The sequence below is a fragment of the Phoenix dactylifera genome, chromosome 13, assembly GCF_009389715.1.
Source record: "Phoenix dactylifera cultivar Barhee BC4 chromosome 13, palm_55x_up_171113_PBpolish2nd_filt_p, whole genome shotgun sequence".
Classification (NCBI taxonomy): domain Eukaryota; kingdom Viridiplantae; phylum Streptophyta; class Magnoliopsida; order Arecales; family Arecaceae; genus Phoenix; species Phoenix dactylifera.
In genome coordinates this window covers 7,650,968-7,672,250 of record NC_052404.1, presented here as the reverse complement: position 1 = coordinate 7,672,250, position 21,283 = coordinate 7,650,968, and the positions used below count along the sequence as shown (strand labels likewise).

Here is a 21,283-nt window from a genome sequence, read left to right as displayed (position 1 = left end):
TAGCATGTGGTGCTGTCCATTCTCAAGAACGATAAGGTGTTGACAGTCGTAGCAGGGTATGACCGGAGTAGTCGTGGTGTTGTCCTTTGACTGTCGAGGGCCAGCTACCAAAGCGTGGTGTAATGGCGTTGTAATGTACGGCCACGTAGGAGGGCGTGGGTGCACACATGGGCGCGGTTGTTGGCGAGGCCGAACCTTTTGAGAGGTTAGTCCCGGTATTTACTACCGTTAATAATTGGACAATAACGGAATTTCTGTCTATACCAGCACTATAATATCAGATTGGGGGGGAAGATCGGAATTAGAAATTGATAGAAAAGCAAGGATATGGGCCGATCCCGCCAGTCTTTCATTCAAAGGAAAGAGTCGTCGCATCCACGTCGCAAAGGGGCAAGGCAAGAGTTATCCTACGAACAAAAAGCAGGCGTGTTCATATGTGTTTGGCGAGGTCGGTTGGACATGTGCTGAGGGTAGCTCGGTTCCTCGGATCCCGAGGTGTACTTGGTGGAGCGCCCCGAGCTCGAGGGCCGAGGCGTGCTACTGAAGTGGGCGCCCCGAGCTCGGTCGGGGCAGGTCGGCGAACATTGGAGATGCCCCAAACTTGGTTGGGTGAGTCAGTGAATATCCGAGGCCGATGAAGCTTTTGGTGGAGTTCGAGATCGTGCTGATTCTAGGCCGGACCGAGGATTCAACCGATCGGTGCTGACATTTGTTGGGCCAAAACTGAGCGGCTTTTTAGCTGTGGGTTGGACGATCCATTTCGCCCCCCATCACCATGAATCATAGATGAACATATAGTGGACATTAGAAAAATTACACTTATCAAACGATTTCACCGGTTGCAACCTTGCATGCATCTAACCCTTGCTTTTTTGGTTTTTCCTTTGGTGAAACTAACAATTGTTGGTTATATTATCATATAGACGATCTTTAGCAAACAGGATTAGCACCTAAACAAATAGCAGTTTGGGGCAAAGCCAGTTGGTAGAATCATTGTTTTGGCACTGTTCTCCAAAACTATTTGTGACAAGTTCAAAACTAAAATTCCGGTGTTTTTAGTTATAGTCAGTTACCAACTGTGATGGAAGGTTTGTTTCTAATGTTTTGTGGCGAGAACTAAGAAGGATCCCTGGCGAAGGAAAAGAAAAGAATGGATTAAAATATACATCAGGGATGATCACCTCCCAGATGGGAATCATAGAATCCACAGTCCCCCTAAGTTCTAGTAAATCTCATAATAATCACTCCTTACGACTTATAATCACTCATACTGTACATGGCTTCAGGCCAAAGGATCCGTGCAAATCATTAACATTCATTGAGAGCAGCGCTTCCGCATAAATTTTAAATCAGAGAAGGGAGATCATAACATACACCATGAACTCCAAATTGTTAACAAAGCTCATTCATTACCCAGTCTGCCCAAAAGAAAAGAAGATCATTGATTGCACCATCAAAGAAAATTAGTTGTACCATTTTTTTTTCTTTTCTTTTGTCAATCCATTACATACGAACATATGTTATGTATCAATCTATTACATACAAACATATGTTATGTATCAATTACACATGTTCACAGTGACTCGAGCTTCACTGCACAATGCACAAAGCATATTCTATACAAAAAACATCCTATTTTTCCAAAAGAGATATAAAATGGAAAGTGCGGCTCAACCCTGCACCTACATCCACTTCCACCATTTTCCACGTCATGCGGCCGAGGGCGCAGTGACGTAATGCACTACCCCAGCCTCCGACAGCACCGCCAGGAGTGGCTGCTTCAACTCATCCTGCGCCACCTCCACCACCGCCGGCCCCTTGTAGTCCAGCGACTCGTCGTTATAAATATCCCACCACTTCTTCACCAGCATCTTGATGTCCTCCCGGTCCATGTTTGCCTCCTTCCCGGTGTACCTCCACGGCTTCGAACCCTGCATCCAAAAATAAAAAATAAAATTCACCCATCATCATCAGCGCGAAGCTCAAAGCAACAACCATTAGATTTATCAGACGGTCAGGAATTCATCAAACGTACCGCAGCGCAGTAGTGGACCACCTTGAGCTTTTCCAGCTCCACGTTCTCCGGGTGCCTCCACAGCATCGCGAGGACCAAATTGTAAACCCCAGCGATCGGCTTGTAAATATCCTTAAAGAACATGTTCAAAAAGTCCTGCACCCAGAAAATATATAAAAATTCGTACCAATTCACACAAAAGCCCTTGCGATTTGCGTAATAGACGAAAAAGGAGTCCGGGATTACCTGTTCCGCAAAAGAGGTGGGGGTAGTGGACTTGAGGGTCTTGAGAAGACACTCGGCGGTGGCGAGGCTGGGCTCGTGGACGAACATTCCGGCGTTGAAGTAGAGCGCCGGAGGGGGACCCAGCTTGTCCTCCGGCCAGGATACCTTATCCGGGCACTGCTGGCAGTACCCGATCTGGTACTGCGGCGTGTGACTCCACGTCTTCTCGCAGAAGCAATCCATCACCGCATAGAAGTTTCCATCCGGGAGGTCGAAGAGGTGGTCGATGTTATCATATACCTGGATATCCGCGTCCAGGTATATCATCTTCTGGTACTCCACGAACTGCACACCATATACCAATACCATATTCAGAATAAGACAGTCGTCGTAGGCTACAAGATTCTGTTTTTATTACGAAAATGCCACGAGGGACGCATGCAACGCGGCAGCCCATATCACGTGCCAAAAGGACGGAGAAGAGGCGGTGAGATTACCTCCCAGATACGGAGCTTGGAGTAGTTGATTACGTAGTAAGCCATGGCGAACTGGGTCTGGTTCTCAGGAGGGTAGACGGGCTCGATCTCGCGGACGAGGCAGCCCTGGGAGCGGAGGATCCGGCGGTGGTCCTCCGGCACGTCCGGCAGGACCGCCACCACCAGCTGGTACGCCGACCTCACCTTCCTCAAACCCTTGGCCAGCCCCACCACGCCCTTCCAATAATCGCCGTCTCCGGCGAGGAACGTCACGTACGCCCTCCTGGCCTGCGTCTTCGCCGCCGGCTTTCCATATCGGCCGGCCATCGCCGCCAGCTTCCTGACGATCTCTGGCGCCATCGCAGAAAACGAACGAAGAGAACTAAAGAAAAGAGGAGGAGGGGGAGGCTCGGGAAGAACGAACAAAAGAGAGAAAGCTTGACAGCTTTAGTAGATCAGAGAAGCAGTAGTAAGAACTCGAAGGGATCGGGGAACTTGTGAGCTGTGTGTCCTTTCAAAGTGGGGGATTCGGGGGTCATAAATAACCGCGGGGAGGAGGAGCGGGAGGGCCCACCGTATAATTGAAAATGCGGAAAGATGGATTATTTTGTCTGTAGCTTTTCACGGTGGTTTGGGATGTACCGTACACGTGTTGGATGTGTTGGATCGAGCGGTTGCAGGACGGTTCCGGGAATGTTCGTGAAAGGGATATTTTTGGAAAGTAAAGAAAAGGCTACAACTTTGGAGCCCTCCCGCCTGGACCTCCAATACCGGTTAACGGATCGTTCAAGATTAACGGCTGTTTGGTATCATTATTATTATTATTATTTTTATTATTTATAAAATAAATTATAAGAACTGGCATAAAATATTCTAATTTTTATTATTTAAAAATATTTTAAATAACAATAATAAATATTAATTTTGCTAAGTTTAAAATAAAAAACTTATACCTCACCAATACAATTTTTCTGGTGCTACGACTATCATTCTTATTATTTTGAAAAAGACCATAATTAGTCATCATTGTCTATACCATAACGACTACGATGTTGCTACGACAACCATTATAATCTTTGCCACCATCTGCACATATTGTCGCCCCCCCTAAAGCTTAGAGGGGACAATTGGATCGAGTCAAGTCAGATATGATCGAGTTAAATGTAGATTAGACCAAAATTTTATCAACCCAAAACGATCTATTTATTAAATAGATCAAAATTTTAAATCTAAATCCGACCTATCTATTAAAAAGATAATCCGATCCAGTCCACATAACTCATTTATTAAATAAATCAAGTCAGGTTAAACGAATTAGATAGGTTTTTAACTGATTAAATAGATTTAAATAAATTAAACATGTTAAGCGGGTTGAGTTAAACAGGTTATAAACAGATTGAGCGGGTTTTAAACTGGTTAAACATATTTTAAACAGGTTAGATGGATCGGATTATGACCTGACCCAATTATTAAATAAGTTAAATAGGTCAAAAGTTTAAACATGAACCCAACCCAATTAATAAATAAGTTTAGACGAATTAGTCCATTTATAATTTAAACCTATTTATATTAAACCCAAACTTGCTTAAAACAGATTGTTCGCAAATCAAGTTGACGGCTCAAATCATAAATTGTCGTCTCTACTAGAGCCTCCACTGTATTACCATCATCATCATTGCCATCATACCCACATTATTGATGCCATGCATCATCAATAATGTGGATATGAAAATACACAAGTTGGTATGCCTCCTCTAGACTAAAGATACGCGTCGTCATCAGCTCCTTTTTGATGTCGTCCCTCAGCCCGGATTGGTACCAAGTTAGGGACTATCGCTCCGTCTCTATGAGGTTGCTGCGAATCATCAACTCATGGAATCGGACGGTGTACTTTTCTACAGAAGAGCTTTCTTGTTGATGCTTCAGTAGTTCTTCGAAAAGGAACTTCTTGTAATCGAGGGAAAGAAACTTCTTCTTTCTACATCGCCGCGTCACCAACATTCATCTCCACTATTAACACCATCACTATAGCATTGATTATCTTTACCATCACTATCATCATGTAGGCCATGGAGATCATATTTATAAAATAATTGATTACATCAAATATATTTTATATTTAAAAATAAAAAATAAAAAAATGGATTTCTTTTGAAAAATAAAAAAATAAAGTAAGACCAGACAGAACTGAAAAATTATATTTGTTTTGAACAGATTGGATTTGTCAGTATCGCTGGTCTAGGTTAGTCGACTTGAACCTGCGGTCGTAAAGTTTTATGTCCCTCTCTACGTTCCTGCCGTTAGCTTGCAATTGACGTGCAAGGTCTACCGACATGGGTAGTTCGAATACGTGCCAGCCGTAAGATTCGGCGAGATTAGTCTCAGGTGTCCATAGATTTCCACGGACGATCATGGCCGTCTACCTTGGATCTCCAACATAAATCTGATCACAATATTCGAATCTTGATCAATAGGTGGCGCGAAGGCTACTACATGCCCAGTACGCGTGGCGCGATATCACCGCGCGAGGGTTTTTTTTAAGGCGACATAGATCGAGAGGGATGGGAGACATGGGAGGTTCGAGGACGCCGTAACTAGCGGTCCACATTAGTCGGCGAGATCCGTGGCATATGTATTCCATTCCTTAGAGGCTGTCGAGATGGCACGTGTCAGTCCCGCACCTTCGCGCGGATCTCCCGGGGTCGCGGTCGCGTGACCGACCACCGGGGCTAGCCAACCGCCACCGCCCTTCTTACCTGTTCACCATCCAGAATTACGCTGGATGGACTGAACGATGCGGTGATCGGACCAGGAGGATAGAATATTCCATCTATACCTAGTCTCTTTTGGGACCCATGATATAAAACGGCATTAAAATCCGGGCACCGGCCATGGAATTCAAAGCCAAAGAATTCAATCCCTGCTTAATATTTAAATCCGGCACACGTGAATGCCACTGTACACTCAAAATCTTGCCGTTGAATCGAAATTGGATGATGATAGAGAGGCCAGCTACTGTCACCGCCTCGCGAGAAATGCAAAAATATTTCGAGGGACGAATGACGGTGCCGACAAAGCGAAGCGACGTGGAGGCATTCCCATATTGGAAAAGAAAAGACAAGGGGGTAGGTCCATTTTTATGCAAGGAGACCAAGGGTTGCTTCATGGGGAAGAAGTTGACGATGCCACGTAATTTTTTTGTGGGACCGCCCTTATCCTTGTATCTTGAAATTTCTTAGCAACGACGATGTGGATGCAGGAGATGTGGTTTAGGTGTATTCAAGACCAGAATTGCAATTTGGGCGCCTCGTGTCACTCTAGGTTAGCTATAGATAGCTTCAAATTTACGGCAAAGCAGTAGAAGTGCCACGAGACGTCGTGGACTTAATTTTCTAATCGTAGTGTAGAGGTGACATAGGGAATGTTTTATCCATGTTAGATATGCTGATTTCGAAAATACTTTGAGGTATTTTGAGCTCCATAGTGTAGAGAGACTCATAGTTGCGTTCGCTCTTTGCTCCGAGATATCTGAGCAATGGTGAGAGATGAAGAGATCTTTCAGGCCAAACATGTATTTCATGAAGCTAATGGGGTTGCAGATTGGGTGGCTGCTTATGTAGCCAGTCACTTCAGTAGTTTCTTGTGGGTTGGTGATGGGAAGTTGCCCCTGACACTTTACGGTATTTTGTTTTTTGATTTTATTGGGTGCATCCGTAATCGTCAGGTATGATCCACCCACCTTAGGAAAAAAAAATAATAATAATTTGAGGCATTAGGTCATCACTCTAAACTAGGCCAAGGAGTCAAAAAGAAAAAAACATGATATAAGCCATAATCATTGCATAAAAAAAAATACTGGGTAATAAAAATTCATTAGGCAACTAATGAAGTCGGTTTAGCATTTACATAATGAAAGCCGTGAAAGTTTATTTGGACTAGAGCTGTTGATGTTTCTTTTTTCTTGTACCATTTTTTTTCTTTTGATTTGGTTGGCTGTATCTATTTGAGAGTTTTATGAAATGCTGATTTTATCAAAAAAAAAAAAAAACGTTTAGGTAGTAAAAGGCTATGCTTACGGGGCAGATGCACTGTACCAAGTGATAGATGATTGGAATATAGGAAGTAGTGAAAGTTTAATATTCTTGCCACCAAGGTAGTAGCCTGGTGGTAAGGGGGCGATAATTCCGCCCAAGTTGCCCGGGTTCGAAACGCACGGGCGTCGATTAAATTAGGGGACCGGATGCCCCACGCTCGGCTGGCTTGTTGGCGGTTATGCTTTCCTTCCACTTGTACCAAGGTGGCACTGGGGTGACGTACCCACACGTGAGGCGGTGAACCCAGTGGGGTGAGCCCACGGGTCGGGGAAGGCACGCGAAACCTGCGACCTGTATCGAACATTCCCTAGTGGAAGGGGGGCTCAGTAATGGGGCTGCTACGCGGGTGGGCTGGTCCCTCCCCCTCCCCTCCTATTCTTTTACCAAAAAAAAAGTTTAATATTCTTGGTCAAGCCCACGCCAAAATTTGCTTTGGTCTTTGATTGGATTGCAAGGAGTCCTATTTTTATATTTTTTGGTTACAAGGAGTGATATAACTACTACAATCAAAGGAAAGAAACACTTGCAGCATATGCACAAGGAGGATGCTCCAAACGAGGAGAAAAATTCTCGTCCAAAATGATGTGTTGTGGGAATAAAGGATCCGAATTTAGTCCCACATCGACTAAATAGCGGAGAGATCTGTTCCTTATATGGAGGGGAGCAACCCCTTTCTCTTCAGAGGGTCCTTTTAAGAAAGGACAAAGCCGTTTGTGAGGAAAATATTGCCCATTAAGAGCTACACACAACATGCATTGCGAGATACGTACGTACTTCCCAAAGCGGACAATACCTCTGAAAAGAAGCAATCACCTCTGCTGTCTGAGACCGATGGAGATGAGGTCGGAGAGCGGCATACCCCCCATAGCGCTAAACGCGCGGGCCGAAGGCCGACCTTCCTTGATCTCATCAATAGTGAGGTCGGAGGGCGGAAAATCCTCCCGTAGCGTTCGACGCGTGGGCCGGAGCCCGATCTCCCTTGACCTCAACACTATGCTTGTTGAGAAGAACTGGCAAGATAGTCTGCTATCTCGAAGAGCATAAGTACAGTCACGTACCAAAAGGCCAGTCGGGCTAATCGAATTTAATCCCCGTACAACTCGCTTGAGTTTTCAATTTTTGAACTGAGGCCCATTCCAATGGCCTGAAACTAACTTGGGCCAAATCCTTTCACCGCCAAGCCGAATTGTTGGATTTTGGGCCAACATGGTCTGTAGTCACCCATGGTTTGCCGTCGCTCTCCTATATTTTACCCTCCATGAAAACTCTTCCTATTCCTCTATCCTCTTTGAGATCAGATGCTCACCAATTTTGTGCATGGATGGGAGAGGTCCAATCCATGTAATGTGGCCATCATCAGTGATCATGCAGAAAAGACCAGCTAGAAGGTATTATTATGGATTATCAAATATTCCCTTCATTTAAGCCCTGATGTCCTCGGCAGACTAAAAATTCAAATCTATTCAAATCTACTCACAAACATTACGATCGGCTTGTGGTTAGCCCTAATGGGCTCGTGCTACAGTTTCTCTTAGCAAAAATCTACTTAGTACTTAATAGATATGGAACTAAACGTATACTCTCGTGAATCCTCGCACTTGCGTTGCCCAGAGCTATACAATAACATGCTATTTTGCATTTCATTGACAGTTGCAATATATGAGTTAGATCTCTAGTAAATAGAAATAATTTTACATTGTTTCCTTCAGTCGCAATGTATAAATTGGCTTTGCTTTTATTCCTTTTGGCAGAGTGGATTGGCTCCCAATCCTCAGGGGTTTCAGGGCCCCTTACATCAGAGTTGCTTGTCAAGGGTTTGGATTTGAGTGATGTCCCACCAGCGGAGGAAGATGAGTAGACACAAAGCCAGCATCAGGTTGTATTGAAGATGTTCATATAGTCTCTTGCAAAGGGGAACTGTGCAGGTGCAACATCTTTACGAGGAGACTATACAATTCATTTGACTTCAATTGTATACTTAATATGAATGCTTTGGGCATGAAAAGAAAATGCTCCTGTTTTCGTTTTGTTGTAAATCCTCTGCTGTTGCAGAAAAAGCTGCTTCCACTCTTTCTTGGTATCCCTTTTGGACTTGTTTGGAAGCTGAAATAGTTTTGCTTCCATGGGAGATCCAGACAGCAGCACACAGAAGGATAATTTGAAGATTTCTGGTAATATTCCAGTGGGTTTAGTGAAACTTCGAGGGAAGTAAAATTGGACTAGGACCCTATATTTTCTAGGAGTGGCAATTGTTGGTTAGATCGGATTAGATATGGGTCGGATCAGATCTAGTCGCATCAAAATATTGTCAATCCGAATCCCATATGTTGATTAAATAGGTGATCCGATCCACGTAAATCATTTATTAAATAAATCAAGTAAGGTTAAACTGATTTTTAATTGGATAGATGGATTTAAACAGGTTAAACATGCTAAGTAGATCGAGTTAAATAAGTCAGAAACAGGTTAAACAAGTTTCAAACAAGATAAACAGATTTTATATAGGTTAAATAAGTTGGATGATGACCCGGCCTACTTATTAAACGAATCAGAATGGGTTAAACGGGTCAACAGTTTAAAACTAAATCCAACCTATTTAATAAGCAAGTCTAGACGAATTGATCCCTTTATGACCGCAATATGTTTATGTCAAATCCAAACATGCAGATCATTTGTGGGTCAAATTGATGGGTTGGATCATCAGTCGCCAACCTTAATATTTTTCAGAAATTTTGAACCAGTATCATGCTTTTGTTGAACATTATCTAGCAGATGGCATCATCTTTTTTGGCTGGGTGGCACAATTGGTAGGAAAATACTTTTTTTTTTGTACTTCGGCGGCTCACACCCTTCAAGTGTGAATACAGCCGACAAAATTCGAAAACAACAAAGTAGAAAAGGAACTCGGCACTGTGTCATGCTCTCTCCAAGCAAAACCTTCAGAAGGGTACACCGCATAGGAAGCAATCCAATCAGCAGCACCATTTGCCTCCCTAAAAACATGTGTGGCCTGATGAGTACTACACGCCTGCAGTAGTCTGCGAATGTCAAGTAGTAGCGGCCTGCCCTTGCCTGCACAACCCCGACCTCGGATCCAATCAATGATTGTCGCCGAGTCGCCCTCTAGAATAAGCCGGTCCACTCCTAAACTCCGTCGGGCATAGGAGATGCTCTCCCAGGCGGCTCTGAGCTTTGCACATACCACCGAGGAATCGAAGATCTGATGACCCCCCGCCGCCACAAACCTGGAGTCATGGTCTCTGATGATAAAACCTGCACCTCCGCAATGCCTGTCCTCGACCACACTGCCATCAAAGTTCACCTTCAGAAAGCTAGAGGGTGGGGGCACCCGGAATACGGAGACATATCTGGACGCTACAATAGCAGAAAGGGGGCCTCAGATATCCCTAGCCAACCTGGTAGGTGAAATCTCAGCAGTGCTAATAAACTCCTCCGCATGCGATAATGCTCTGGCCGCCACCGCCTCGGAGGCGAGCTGCTATCGTCAAAGACTCTTGTATTCCTCTCCAGCCAAGAATGGTAAGACAGGTAGGCAATGCGAGTCCCTCTCTCCTCCGACCCAAACCCTGTCACTGAGCCCACCAGAAACTACAGGAACTCCTCAATGGATGACCACCTCTGCCCCTGATCAAACTAGAATCCCGCACACCTCCAGATCTGACAAGCCCGCGGGCACTCGACTAGCACATGGTAGATGGACTCCTCTGCCCCCTTGCATACTCCACAATCTGCAGCTATCCTCACACCCCGTCTCGCCAGGATACTCCTAGTGGGTAAGCAACCCCAGTCTACCTTACACACGAAGAGTGCGATGCAGGGGTGAACACGAAATCTCCAAGGCACCGATCCCCCTCTCATCCTCAAAATGTCACAGGAGCTCACTACCGTCCGCCCAGACTGGCTCCATACCCTCATGTCCGCTACTGCCTCCATCGAAACCAGCAAGGACAATACCCGCTCAGCAAGCTGCACATCAAACACCCGCCTGACCAGATTTGCATCCTATCTCTGCTCCCCCCGAATAAACAAATCACTAACCGTGCGACCCTCCAACCACCCATGGTCAATCAATGTGGGCTAGTCCTGCAGTGTGCTCACCGATAGCCAGTTGTCCTCCAATATACTAATGGTCCGACCATCCCTAATCTTCCATCTGATCGTCGGAAGCACCCTCGAGGCATGTGCACATATCTCTCTCCAAATGAATGAGCCCCTCGTTCAGCTCGAAAAGCAGCTGAGGTAGTGGGATCCCCATACTTCGCCCTCAGTACAGAGGCCTAGAGGCTCCCCGACTCCAGTAGAAACCTAGTTGCCAATGCCTCCCTGCGCTCAAGTAGAGAGTGGACTCCCAGCCCCCCGGCTGGTTGGTTGACAAATGACCTCCCATGCCAGTAGGTGAACAGGAAAATACTTTGGAGTATCTATTATACACATGAAAAGTTTGTTGAAAAGATTGAGGATTCTCTCAGTGTGCAGGGTGTGTGAGGTCGCGGAGACGGTGGACCATGCACTATTTCAGTGCACATGGGCAAAGGAGACATGGTACATTTAGTAGGGTTGCTGCAAGAGGGTTGGTCCTAGGGGGACTAGTTCTTAGGGACGATCTACCGGTGGTTGGCCAACTCTCTGGCATGCCAAGAGGTGGTTAGAGCAACTTGCACAGCATACTAGATCTGGCTGGCAAGAAATGCTCGTACTTTCGGTGAGCATAGAATGTCGCCAAGGCTTGTGGCGGAGAGTGCCCAGGCGCAGGCGGCAGAGATTAGTCATGCGTCTTTCTTAGACGGGCCTTTAACAGCTCGAAACATCTGGGGTTCTCACTCTGCCTCGGCAGCATCCTGCACGGTGTTTTTCACCTGGGAGCCCCCACCCTCTAGCTTCCTCAAAGTCAATTTTAATGGGTCGGTACTGAATGAAGGTATGAAGGGTGGAGCGGGTTTCGTCATCAAAAATCCGAACTCCATGGTTATGGCTGCGGAAGGCTGTCAGTTATTCGATTGCACGATTTTTGGTGCGGAGCTGAGGGCGGCCTGGGCAAGTCTTCGACATGCTCAGCGGGTCCTATCAGCCAGTTCAGTCATTTTAGAGGGCGACTCGGCCACCGTCATCAGTTGGATCCAGGAGGGTCCGAGGGTCACTGCCGGTGACCACCCTTTGCTTCGTGACATCTGCATAATGATGAGGAGGAGCATTTTCCAGGTTAAGTATGTGTTCAGAGAAGCTAATGGGGCTACAGACTGAGTGGCCGCCTACATGGCCAACCATGCCGGCAACACCGTGTGGATAAGGGATGAGGAGCTGTCTCGGGAGCTCCATGATATTTTGTTTTTTATTGGGGGTATTCGTGTATGTGTTTTCCATGGATGCTGATTTGGTAATTTGGTAATCAACTAAACCCCTTTATTTGGCATTGAAGTTTTCCAATTTGCACCAATCCTTTATGATACACAGTAAGAGAACTGTTGTTCATGCAAGAACTCCTAGCATTACTAATCGGTAATAGCAAATGAGTCAGGAGGGAAGAAAATAGAATGGAAGCAGCACCAGCGTTTATAAAAAAAAAATGGGAATATGAAAATGATAATATTTTATAAAAATCCTACATCATGAACTAACGTGTCATTTCTTCTTTCTTCTTTTCTCACCTTTATCTTCTCTTAGAGGTTGAGAATGTTCATCTCTACTACTATCATGAAAAATTTTAATTCAATAGTTAACTCCGAAATCAAATTGACAACTAATGAACGTACTTATCGAGTCATTTAAACGATGAATAAATTCTTTAATAAAATGGGAGATGAAAATCGAGTGCAAATTACTCATACAACGCAAAATCCTTCAGGAAATCACCAAATGTAAATCAGGTTAAAAATATTCTGAAAACCGGCTCGGGTCGAACCGGATAGTATCAGGGCAATTTAGTCATTTTCGGACAATTCGGGGCATTTTTATTTTTTAGGCTCCTTGGACCGCCGGTCCGGCGTGTTCCAGACGGGATAAATTAGAAGTCGCGCAGGGACGGAGCACAGAGAGCTGTTTGTGAGCACCTTCTCTTCCGTTATGAGATTGGCGACGAACTCCAAGAGATCTCGGTGAGCAACTCCGAAGTCCTCTCGTCTCCAGATGGATCGAGTCCAGGTTATCCCTCTACCAATCTCTTCAGTTACTCCTCTCCAGTTAATGGATTCCATGCACCGATTAGATCTCCAGAAGTTGGGCACAACCAATTTATGCCCACCATCTCGAATCGATTAGCTCTGCTAGGGTTTTGTCGACGTGATTTAACCGGATCTGGAATTTTGATTCGATTATCAGAAACTTTTTCTCCGAGATATGGGCGGAATTCTGGTTCTTGATTCCTGGATCTAGTATCATAGAATGATCAGGATCCAAATATCTCATTCATTGTGTAATCTTTCAGTGGTAGAATTAGATTCTTGAGTTTTTTAATGTGAACCAAGCGATTCTTGGTTAGCATTTTTTTTTTTTTTTTGTATGAGCTGTGTGCGATTTTTGTTGCAGCCTCCAGGGGAAAACTATGCCAATCCAAAGACGTGTTTTTTCCATGTTCTCTTCAAGGTTTGTTGTTTCGCCAGGATCTCCTATCTGTTTATATTGGTGTTTTTTTTTTTTAAAGTCAGTTTCTAATTTGGCGTCTTTTGATGTTGATAGGCTGCAGCATTGGCGTTCTATATACTCTCAGCTCTTTTCATTGATAGTTTTGTGATCATTTTCGTCGTTACTGTTCTTCTTGCTGCTCTTGATTTTTGGGTTGTCAAGAATGTCAGTGGACGGATATTGGTTGGGCTGAGATGGTGGAATGAGATAAATGAGCAAGGAGAGAGTGTGTGGAAGTTCGAATGCTTGGATCAAGAGGTTCATAATTTTATATTGGCACAAGTTTGGATTAGAAGTTGTTTGATAGGTATATTTTCTTCTGTGTTGACTTAAAGTTCCACGCGTCTCATGCTTTTATCTTTCCTATTTGTTCAGTCTCTTGCTCGCATGAATAAGAAGGATTCGTGGCTCTTTTGGTGGACGCTTTATCTCACGGTAAGTTATTTTGAGGAATATTGATTCATAATAAATCTTGTGTTTATTATTTCAAATGGTTTACATATGTAGTTAGAAAGAACAATGGTTACCCTGATGCATAAGCATTACTTTTATGGAGTTACTAGTTGTCATATTCCCATACGGGAATTGTCACTTCTCACAAGTTATTAAGTGGATTCATAAGAACTTGGAAATTTGGCAATTGAAATGCAGTATAAGAATGTTTGTTACCAGCATTATTAGAATTAGGCATGGATATGTTGAACATGTATATAGATGTATATGTACACATGCACATTATTTATGTATATATATGTGTATTTATGTGTGTGTGTGTGTATTAGTGTGTGTGTGTGTGTATGTAGATTATGTATATCCATGTACATATATGCATGTATATGCTTTATATGAATGCACCAATAATTTCTGTCAAGACGCGATAAGAGCTCTTAGTTATCAAATCAATCCTGGCCATCTAGACAATCATACGAGATATGTTTAAAATTCCACTGGCCATGGAAATAGTCTCCTGGTTTATCTTCATGACTCTTCACATTCTCCAATTCAAGGCTTGAGTGCAATTCTTGATGGATCCCAACCACTCAACTCAACTAAGCTTCAACTCTACCAATTCAGTTAAACAGGGACATGCTGCTTGTACCCTTTTTGAATGCTTTTAACAGGGCTTTATCCCCTCCTCTTTCACCAAAAAAACAGTGATTGGTTCAGATTGGTGCTGTCTGTTGATAAGATTTGTTGGCTGCAACGCACTGTATGCCAAAGAATTTTGTTCTGATCGATTCCTTGGCAAAAGATTGGACACTAAAAGGATGCCCTAACCCTTGGGGGCTAGAGAGTAAACGACCATGGACTCAGCCATGGATTGATGTATGTGGTCCAACTTGGACACAACCAGTAAGATCTACTGTGGGTAGAAGCCCAGAATTGAGATTTAACAGTCTGGCAAATCTCATAAAATTGAATCTGAGTTAGTAGAACCTAAATAGACCCTTTTCGAGCGAAAAATTACTAATAGAAAATGTCTGAACCTTGCTCAATAAAATTCAAATAGGAGTTCAACTAACAACAACCCACCGACCAAAATGGGAAAAAAAAACTCTTTACATAAAATAAATATGTACATAATGTTATAGTGCAGTAGTACATATTACAACATTTGGTGTCACTTGTGGACCTTTGGTCTTAAGGCTTCTCATTAACCCTAATGTTTGTATAAGAAGCCTTACTTGGGGTGTTTGTGTGTGTGCGCATGTCTGTGTCTAGTCTAATAGATATCCTTCCAAATCTTAGAGTCCACCATGTATAGATAGACCTAGCCTCAAGTACAAACATGTTTTCATTTCAAATGGGCCTAAATTGCATTCTAAATAGCTGATCTTGTTAGAAGACAAGGGAACATAATATTCACTATCCAAGTATCAACTTTGGATCTCTTAAAGTCTGTTGATGTAGTAAGCTGCTGTGGAGATCTGTGTTGGCATCATCATCATAGCTGATCTTGTTAGAAGACAACCTAAGAAAACAATTTGTATGACATGTGATGAAAAATTCAATAATACTTTTTATTGTTGTTTTATAATGAAAAGAAGTGCAACAATTTTCTATTTTTGGATAAGCCCTAGAATTCTTTTATTTTGCCTTTTTTTAGGTTTTTGTTTTACGTGCATTTGCACCTGCATTTTTTACTAGTACATATATATCTTATATATATATGTAAGTACTTATTTACACACATTTATCATTTATGATTGATTTTAAATTGTTAACTCTTTTTCAAGGTGTTAACATAAAGTGTGCAGTCCAACTATATATATATGTGTGTGTGTGTGTGTGTGTGTGTGTGTGTGTGTGTGTGTGTGTGTGTGTGTGTGTGTGTATGTATATATGTATGTATGTGGTGTGTATGTGTGTGTGTGTATGTATGTGTGTGTGTATGTATGTATGTATGTTTGTATGCATGCATGCATGCATGTTGTATGTCTTGAACAATGAATAAAGACACGTACATGCGCGCGCACACACACAGATGTATTAATGTGCATGTCTGCTAATTGATGCATACTTGCATACATGATTTTCTGCACGCGAGATTATAGAAATTTATTTAGAGAATTATATGCGCGCGCGCATGCGTGCACGTGTCTCTATTCATTGTTCAAGACATACTTGCATGTGTGATTAGACACGCAAAACACAGATGTATTAATGTAGATGTCTGCTAATTGATGCATACCTGCATACATGATTTCGTGCAAGGTATGCTGTACTGGGCGGTACGGGGAGCGTCGTACCGTGCCGGTTCCATACTAGTATCCGATATGGGTGGCGTTCGGATACTCGGCACGCTAAAAAAATTATGTATCGTACCAAAACTGTGCTAGTGTGGCACCGGTACGGGATCTGGTACCGAGATAGCGAATCTTGATTTCGTGCATGTGAGGTTATAGAAATTTTATTTAGAAAAACTTATATGAGAGGAAGGCTAAAAGCTATAGCGTTTAATAATTTATCCAGTGTCAAACACCAAAATGGCACATCATACTCTCTGTCAGTACAAAATTTATCATCTGCAATGCAATCAAATCTCGTCCTTGTCTGCTTGCATCTTGTTATATATACTATATGAAATTATGAATGTTAAGTCCATATTTGCCATATCAAGATACTCTTTTATAATATCCTCAAGCTTAAAAAGGAAAAAAGAGCCTATATCTGCTATTCATCCATCTAATACTGCTGTAGATCTATTGTGGACCTATTGAAGTGCTTATGCACCTCACTTTACACAAGTCTGATATCATATGGACCTTTTAGTCTAAATGGTGTGCACAAACACCACTCTTTATCACCAAAAGACAATCCAAACTCAAGCCATTAGTAGGATTTGTTGACCCATCTTCCATATCATCGAAATCCTTTCATCAGTTTCTAACCATGCAACCGACATGTACTGTTCTGTTGGATTTTGTTGTTATCCTGAGGCAAAAGGGATGCTTTTTACATGATTCTTTTTTCCATTCCCCTTCTGGATATTTCTTATTACAACCATCAATCGCTCAAGCAACCACAGCATGCATCTTTTATCACTTAAAGGAAGAAGATCTGCCCTTTAACCAAAAGATCGATGGTGAGTGCTGGTGTAACATGCTGCATTATCTAGTCTAATAAAGCATTGCATATTAGAATTAAACATGCAAGGAGCAAAGATATAATTCTCGCATTTTCTTCTTCTTTTTTTGATTGCTTAGGAAGCACTACTTTGACATACGTATCCTAAATTGCCTACGAACATTGGTTGTTTTGTTGTACACATTAGATGTTTCAATGAACCTATGAGACTCTACTTGCTATTATTTAGTTTAGTAATTTCTGACCCAGACCTGCCAGGCTGCTCAAACCAGCCTAAAATAATAGGATTTAAATGAGGACTTTTCATAATTGGGTGAGGTATGGGTTGGCTATGTCTAATTCATATGTAAATGGGTTGTCTTTGGATTTTGGCCCCTGATGGACGGTCTTTGGACAAACTTTCAAAGCTTAACTCTGGGCGCCTAGGACAGTGGTACTAGGGAGGTGGGCTTACGACGACTAAGAAGATCATATGCTTCATGCTTAAGAGAAAGAACAACAATATCGATCAGAAAAGTGGACCATACAGCATGTTCATGTTGGATGCCTCATCCTAGATCTCTTATTTCCCTTATTTCCATTTTCATTTTTTAAGGTTTATGACTGAAGTGAAAAGCTAGAAGGTTTGGCTGATTTGGTAGTTGTCGACATAATGTTGTGTGGCTAATTCTTTTACTTATTGTGCAAGATATCCTATTGTTATTTTTCTGTAATCTCTTGTATCAATCTAAAGCATGCATTTCCCCACTTTTTTTCATTTTTCTTTCTTACCTTCACTGTCACCCATCACAAATTCATCATTTTCCAACAACACTGCCATGGCAATGAAAAAGATGCATGTAGTATATATTCATTACGGGTAACTTAACTTTATCAGGACATTTTATGATTGGTTCTGAGAGAGGGTGCTTCTTATTGATGCAGGCTGTTGCATGGATTTTCCTTGGGATATTCTCACTTATAAGGTTTCAAGCAGATTATCTACTCGTTATTGGAGTTTGTTTGAGCCTCAGCATTGCAAACATTGTTGGCTTCACAAAATGCCGTAAAGGTTGTTGTTCAATCTAATGCTATCTCTGACTCTTTTGAACTTTTTTTACATTTGATGATCCAAACTTCTCTGCTAGCCTGTGCATCATTTTTTTTCCTTTTTTTAGGGTGGTGGGGTGGGGGAGGGACTGGGTTAGTCTGGCATAACTTTGCCTATGCTGTATAGTCAGCATTTAACATTACCCAGAGATTTAGGAGCTGAGCAAAGTGCATTGTGCTATTAGTTCTAAGCTGTAATTAGAATGATGTTAGATTGTTACTCTATTAGCTAAATATCTGATTATAGCTACATTTGTTGATGGTAGTGTATGACCCTATGGACAAGGCAAAGACTTAGACATTCGTCTCCTAGCATAAAGGAGCTCAGTCCTTCCAATCGTTGGGGAGTATATGAATAACAGTCATTCTTCAACATTTGTATCTAAGGTCTGGATGGTTCTAAGATGTTTAACATGGTTAGGTGTGTTTGGGTTCAAATGAATGCAACCTTCTAGATGTCCTTCTTCAGACCAACATCCATTAATCCAATGCATTTTCGGAAATATGGATCTCTTGTACCCCACCATGATTTTCTTCCTAGTAATGTCTATTCTCAAGAAGTATTTAGTTTTGGACATTGGATGATAATTCTGTTATGGTGACATGTGAAAATGAAGAACTTTTTATTGATGATTTTTTGTTATTTCACCGGTGGTAAGCTTTCAGTAGGGTCTGATTTTATTTTAGATGGTTCAGGTACATGCAGTGGTTAAATTTGAACTTCCTATGTTAATGGGTTTGGTCAAAGTCTTGGTCCACTGCAGACCGACCAATCCCTAGGCCTGTCATGAATAGTTTGTCTGAATTTGATCTTGGGCGACCATTGCAATGTTGAATGGAGGTTTTTTCTGATTTCAAAGTATTATGAGGTATATCAAATGGTCAAGGTGTCAATATCAGGTTAGAAGTAAGTGAAAAGATGGGTACGCACCATCACATAGGTTAACCAAGTTAGAATCAATTCTATACGTCTACAGGGATGCCCATGCCGTGGGCATGTGTGTTCCATTTCTTTTCTTCTTTTTCCTTTTTCTTGACCAAAAGGGTACATGCAGTCCTGGCTAGAAACAAAAGAATCTGGTGGGCTTTTCCTTAATGTTGTTACTGGATGAGAAAAGGTTGCTATCGTTGGATACAGTGATGACCAGATCTGAATTCGGTAGAGCAATCCAGTGTCATAGTTCGACAGTTAGACTATAGTCGAGCAACTGTTCAAGTTGGGCTGCTGCAAGTGGAAGGAATGCTAACAATACTTCCTAGATGATGCATTGAATTTTTGTTGGTGTAATGCCTTCTTGTTTATGATCAATAATCTATAATATTATAGATAAAGAATAAGAAATTACAAAACTTAAAAAAATTTACTTATCTTGGTAAGACACGATGGAAAATGTCCTAGAGAAAAGTTACTATCCAGAACTGAAACTGTGTCTGATCTTCCAGTTGTGCTTTTCCAAAAATCTGCCTCCATGTGATTTTTGTCCAATATAATTTGCAGTGATTCGAAGATCCAGCACATATGCTTTCTGGAATTCGAGTTTTCTAATTTATTCCAATTTGTTAGTGCTTTTTTTTGTTTTCTTAATGATGTATAGTTATAATTTGCAATTGTATATAATAGTGTGCTCAGTTGTCCTGAATTTTTTCACTAGTTCTTTCTGGTTGGGAATTGCACCATTTGTTTCTATGCAGCAAGTACCTTCTGTAGGACTGATATATTTAATTTTCCTTGTCGGCTGCAGATGCCAAGAAACAGATCCAACAATTTGCTTCTCAGACAATTGCATCACATTTTAGTTCGACAATACAATCAGCTTTCAGCGTTGTGTGAGATCACATAGGAGTAATAGAGGGCACGGTATAAGATCATCATATTGAGAAAATTCTTGTATTTTGGTTACCATGTATTTTGATTCATGATGTGTTCGATCTCTGTGGGATATTAGCTTAGTGCATGCAATATGAATGTAGAGGACAACTAATGGTGCGATTTTGCAAGATCCATGACAAGCCAACTAATGGTTAGATCTTTGGTTCATAACCCATGCTTGATTTATGGGTCTAACTTTGGACATGAGTTGGATTCGAGACATATTTGTGCAAGCAATCTGCTTGCATTTTTTCACTAATTAAAGATTAACTATAAGTACAGATGGGAGCATATGGCAAGTGCATTGAGCAGGAGAATTTGCACATCTAGTTTTCGAGAATTGTTAGAAGAAGGTTGAAAATGATGATATCAACAATTAAAAAATAAAAAAGTAATGCAAATGAAGGGCTTTTAATCACGAGCAGCCTCGCCAACATCCCATAATCTTTACATAATGACCATTTTAGATGTAGTAAGATTAGGTTAAATTAGTATACTAATTCGATTTCTTAAGGTTCTGGATTTGGTTTCAATCATGAATGTCATGTCATTTACTAGCGACGGCCATGTCCTTCACTCGAAAGGGCTGTGATTAGGGGGTAGAAGAAGATGAAATCATTGTTCACTTAAATTTGGTGTTTAGATTTACTCTTGTAAATTTATCTGATTTTTCTGACCAAAACAATAGCTCATGGGACTGCCACGCCTAAATTTAAATCTGCATAAGTTTGTGGTGCTTAATTTCAGCCCTTTGAAGTCTCAACTCTATCCAACTATTTTCCCCAGTCATACAACAAAAAAGAGCAGCAAATATCGTTTTCATGATGGAACCATGCTCTCCCTATGGTCCATTTCTCATACCAACTTTGTCAATCCAATCCAATGGTATACAAAGATATGAACAGATCTCAAAAGATATGAAGCGTGCAAATATTGTTCACTGCAAATATAGTGGTGAGCTTACACCACTATCCTTTTGTGCTGTCTCTGGATGATTGTTCACTTCTTTTACTTAAAACATGGAACTCTATCATTAGCCTTCACTTGGCACCCTCATACCTCATTGACGTTTAATAACATGATCCACGAGTCCCTTTTTTTCCCCTTTTTTTTTCCTTTTTAGCTCAGCTTTCTACCTACCTTAATCGAATTGGAATGCCTTTCCTCGAATTCGCTATTGACACGTCTTCTGTAAGTAAACCAGTTTAGAAAGTGAGTTCAGTTCAGACATGGATGGTATTGAAACAAAATCCTACCAATGTCACTTGGAGATGATCTTTGCAATGGT

The 21,283-nt window shown here is 41.9% G+C and overlaps 2 protein-coding genes across 2 annotated transcripts; one reads left to right on the top strand and one right to left on the bottom strand.

Annotated features, from left to right (window-relative positions):
• Positions 1 to 1,445: 1,445 nt before the first annotated feature.
• Positions 1,446 to 3,161, bottom strand: LOC103700282 (galactinol synthase 2-like). Its single transcript, XM_039132908.1, has 4 exons — positions 2,737 to 3,161; positions 2,261 to 2,584; positions 2,036 to 2,170; positions 1,446 to 1,931 (listed from the first exon to the last, which is right to left on the bottom strand). Exons 1-4 carry the CDS (start codon positions 3,073 to 3,075, stop codon positions 1,710 to 1,712), a joined length of 1,020 nt encoding a protein of 339 aa, XP_038988836.1. The 5' UTR covers positions 3,076 to 3,161; the 3' UTR covers positions 1,446 to 1,709.
• Positions 3,162 to 12,825: 9,664 nt separating this feature from the next.
• LOC103696337 (Golgi apparatus membrane protein-like protein ECHIDNA) lies at positions 12,826 to 20,167 on the top strand. The gene is made up of 6 exons (XM_039132907.1): positions 12,826 to 12,968; positions 13,353 to 13,409; positions 13,503 to 13,706; positions 13,824 to 13,883; positions 17,961 to 18,087; positions 19,868 to 20,167. Exons 1-6 carry the CDS (start codon positions 12,954 to 12,956, stop codon positions 19,954 to 19,956), a joined length of 552 nt encoding a protein of 183 aa, XP_038988835.1. The 5' UTR covers positions 12,826 to 12,953; the 3' UTR covers positions 19,957 to 20,167.
• The last annotated feature ends 1,116 nt before the right edge of the window (positions 20,168 to 21,283 follow it).

Excerpts from the sequence above, each read along its gene's own strand:
- LOC103700282 (XM_039132908.1), bottom strand. The coding sequence starts at position 3,075 with ATGGCGCCAGAGATCGTCAGGAAGCTGGCGGCGATGGCCGGCCGATAT. Across the intron at positions 2,585-2,736 it reads CCAAGCTCCGTATCTGGGAG|TTCGTGGAGTACCAGAAGAT; the intron begins GTAATCTCACCG and ends TATGGTGTGCAG. Across the intron at positions 2,171-2,260 it reads CCACCTCTTTTGCGGAACAG|GACTTTTTGAACATGTTCTT; the intron begins GTAATCCCGGAC and ends TTCTGGGTGCAG.
- LOC103696337 (XM_039132907.1), top strand. Across the intron at positions 13,410-13,502 it reads TTTTCCATGTTCTCTTCAAG|GCTGCAGCATTGGCGTTCTA; the intron begins GTTTGTTGTTTC and ends TGATGTTGATAG. Across the intron at positions 13,884-17,960 it reads GGTGGACGCTTTATCTCACG|GCTGTTGCATGGATTTTCCT; the intron begins GTAAGTTATTTT and ends TTATTGATGCAG.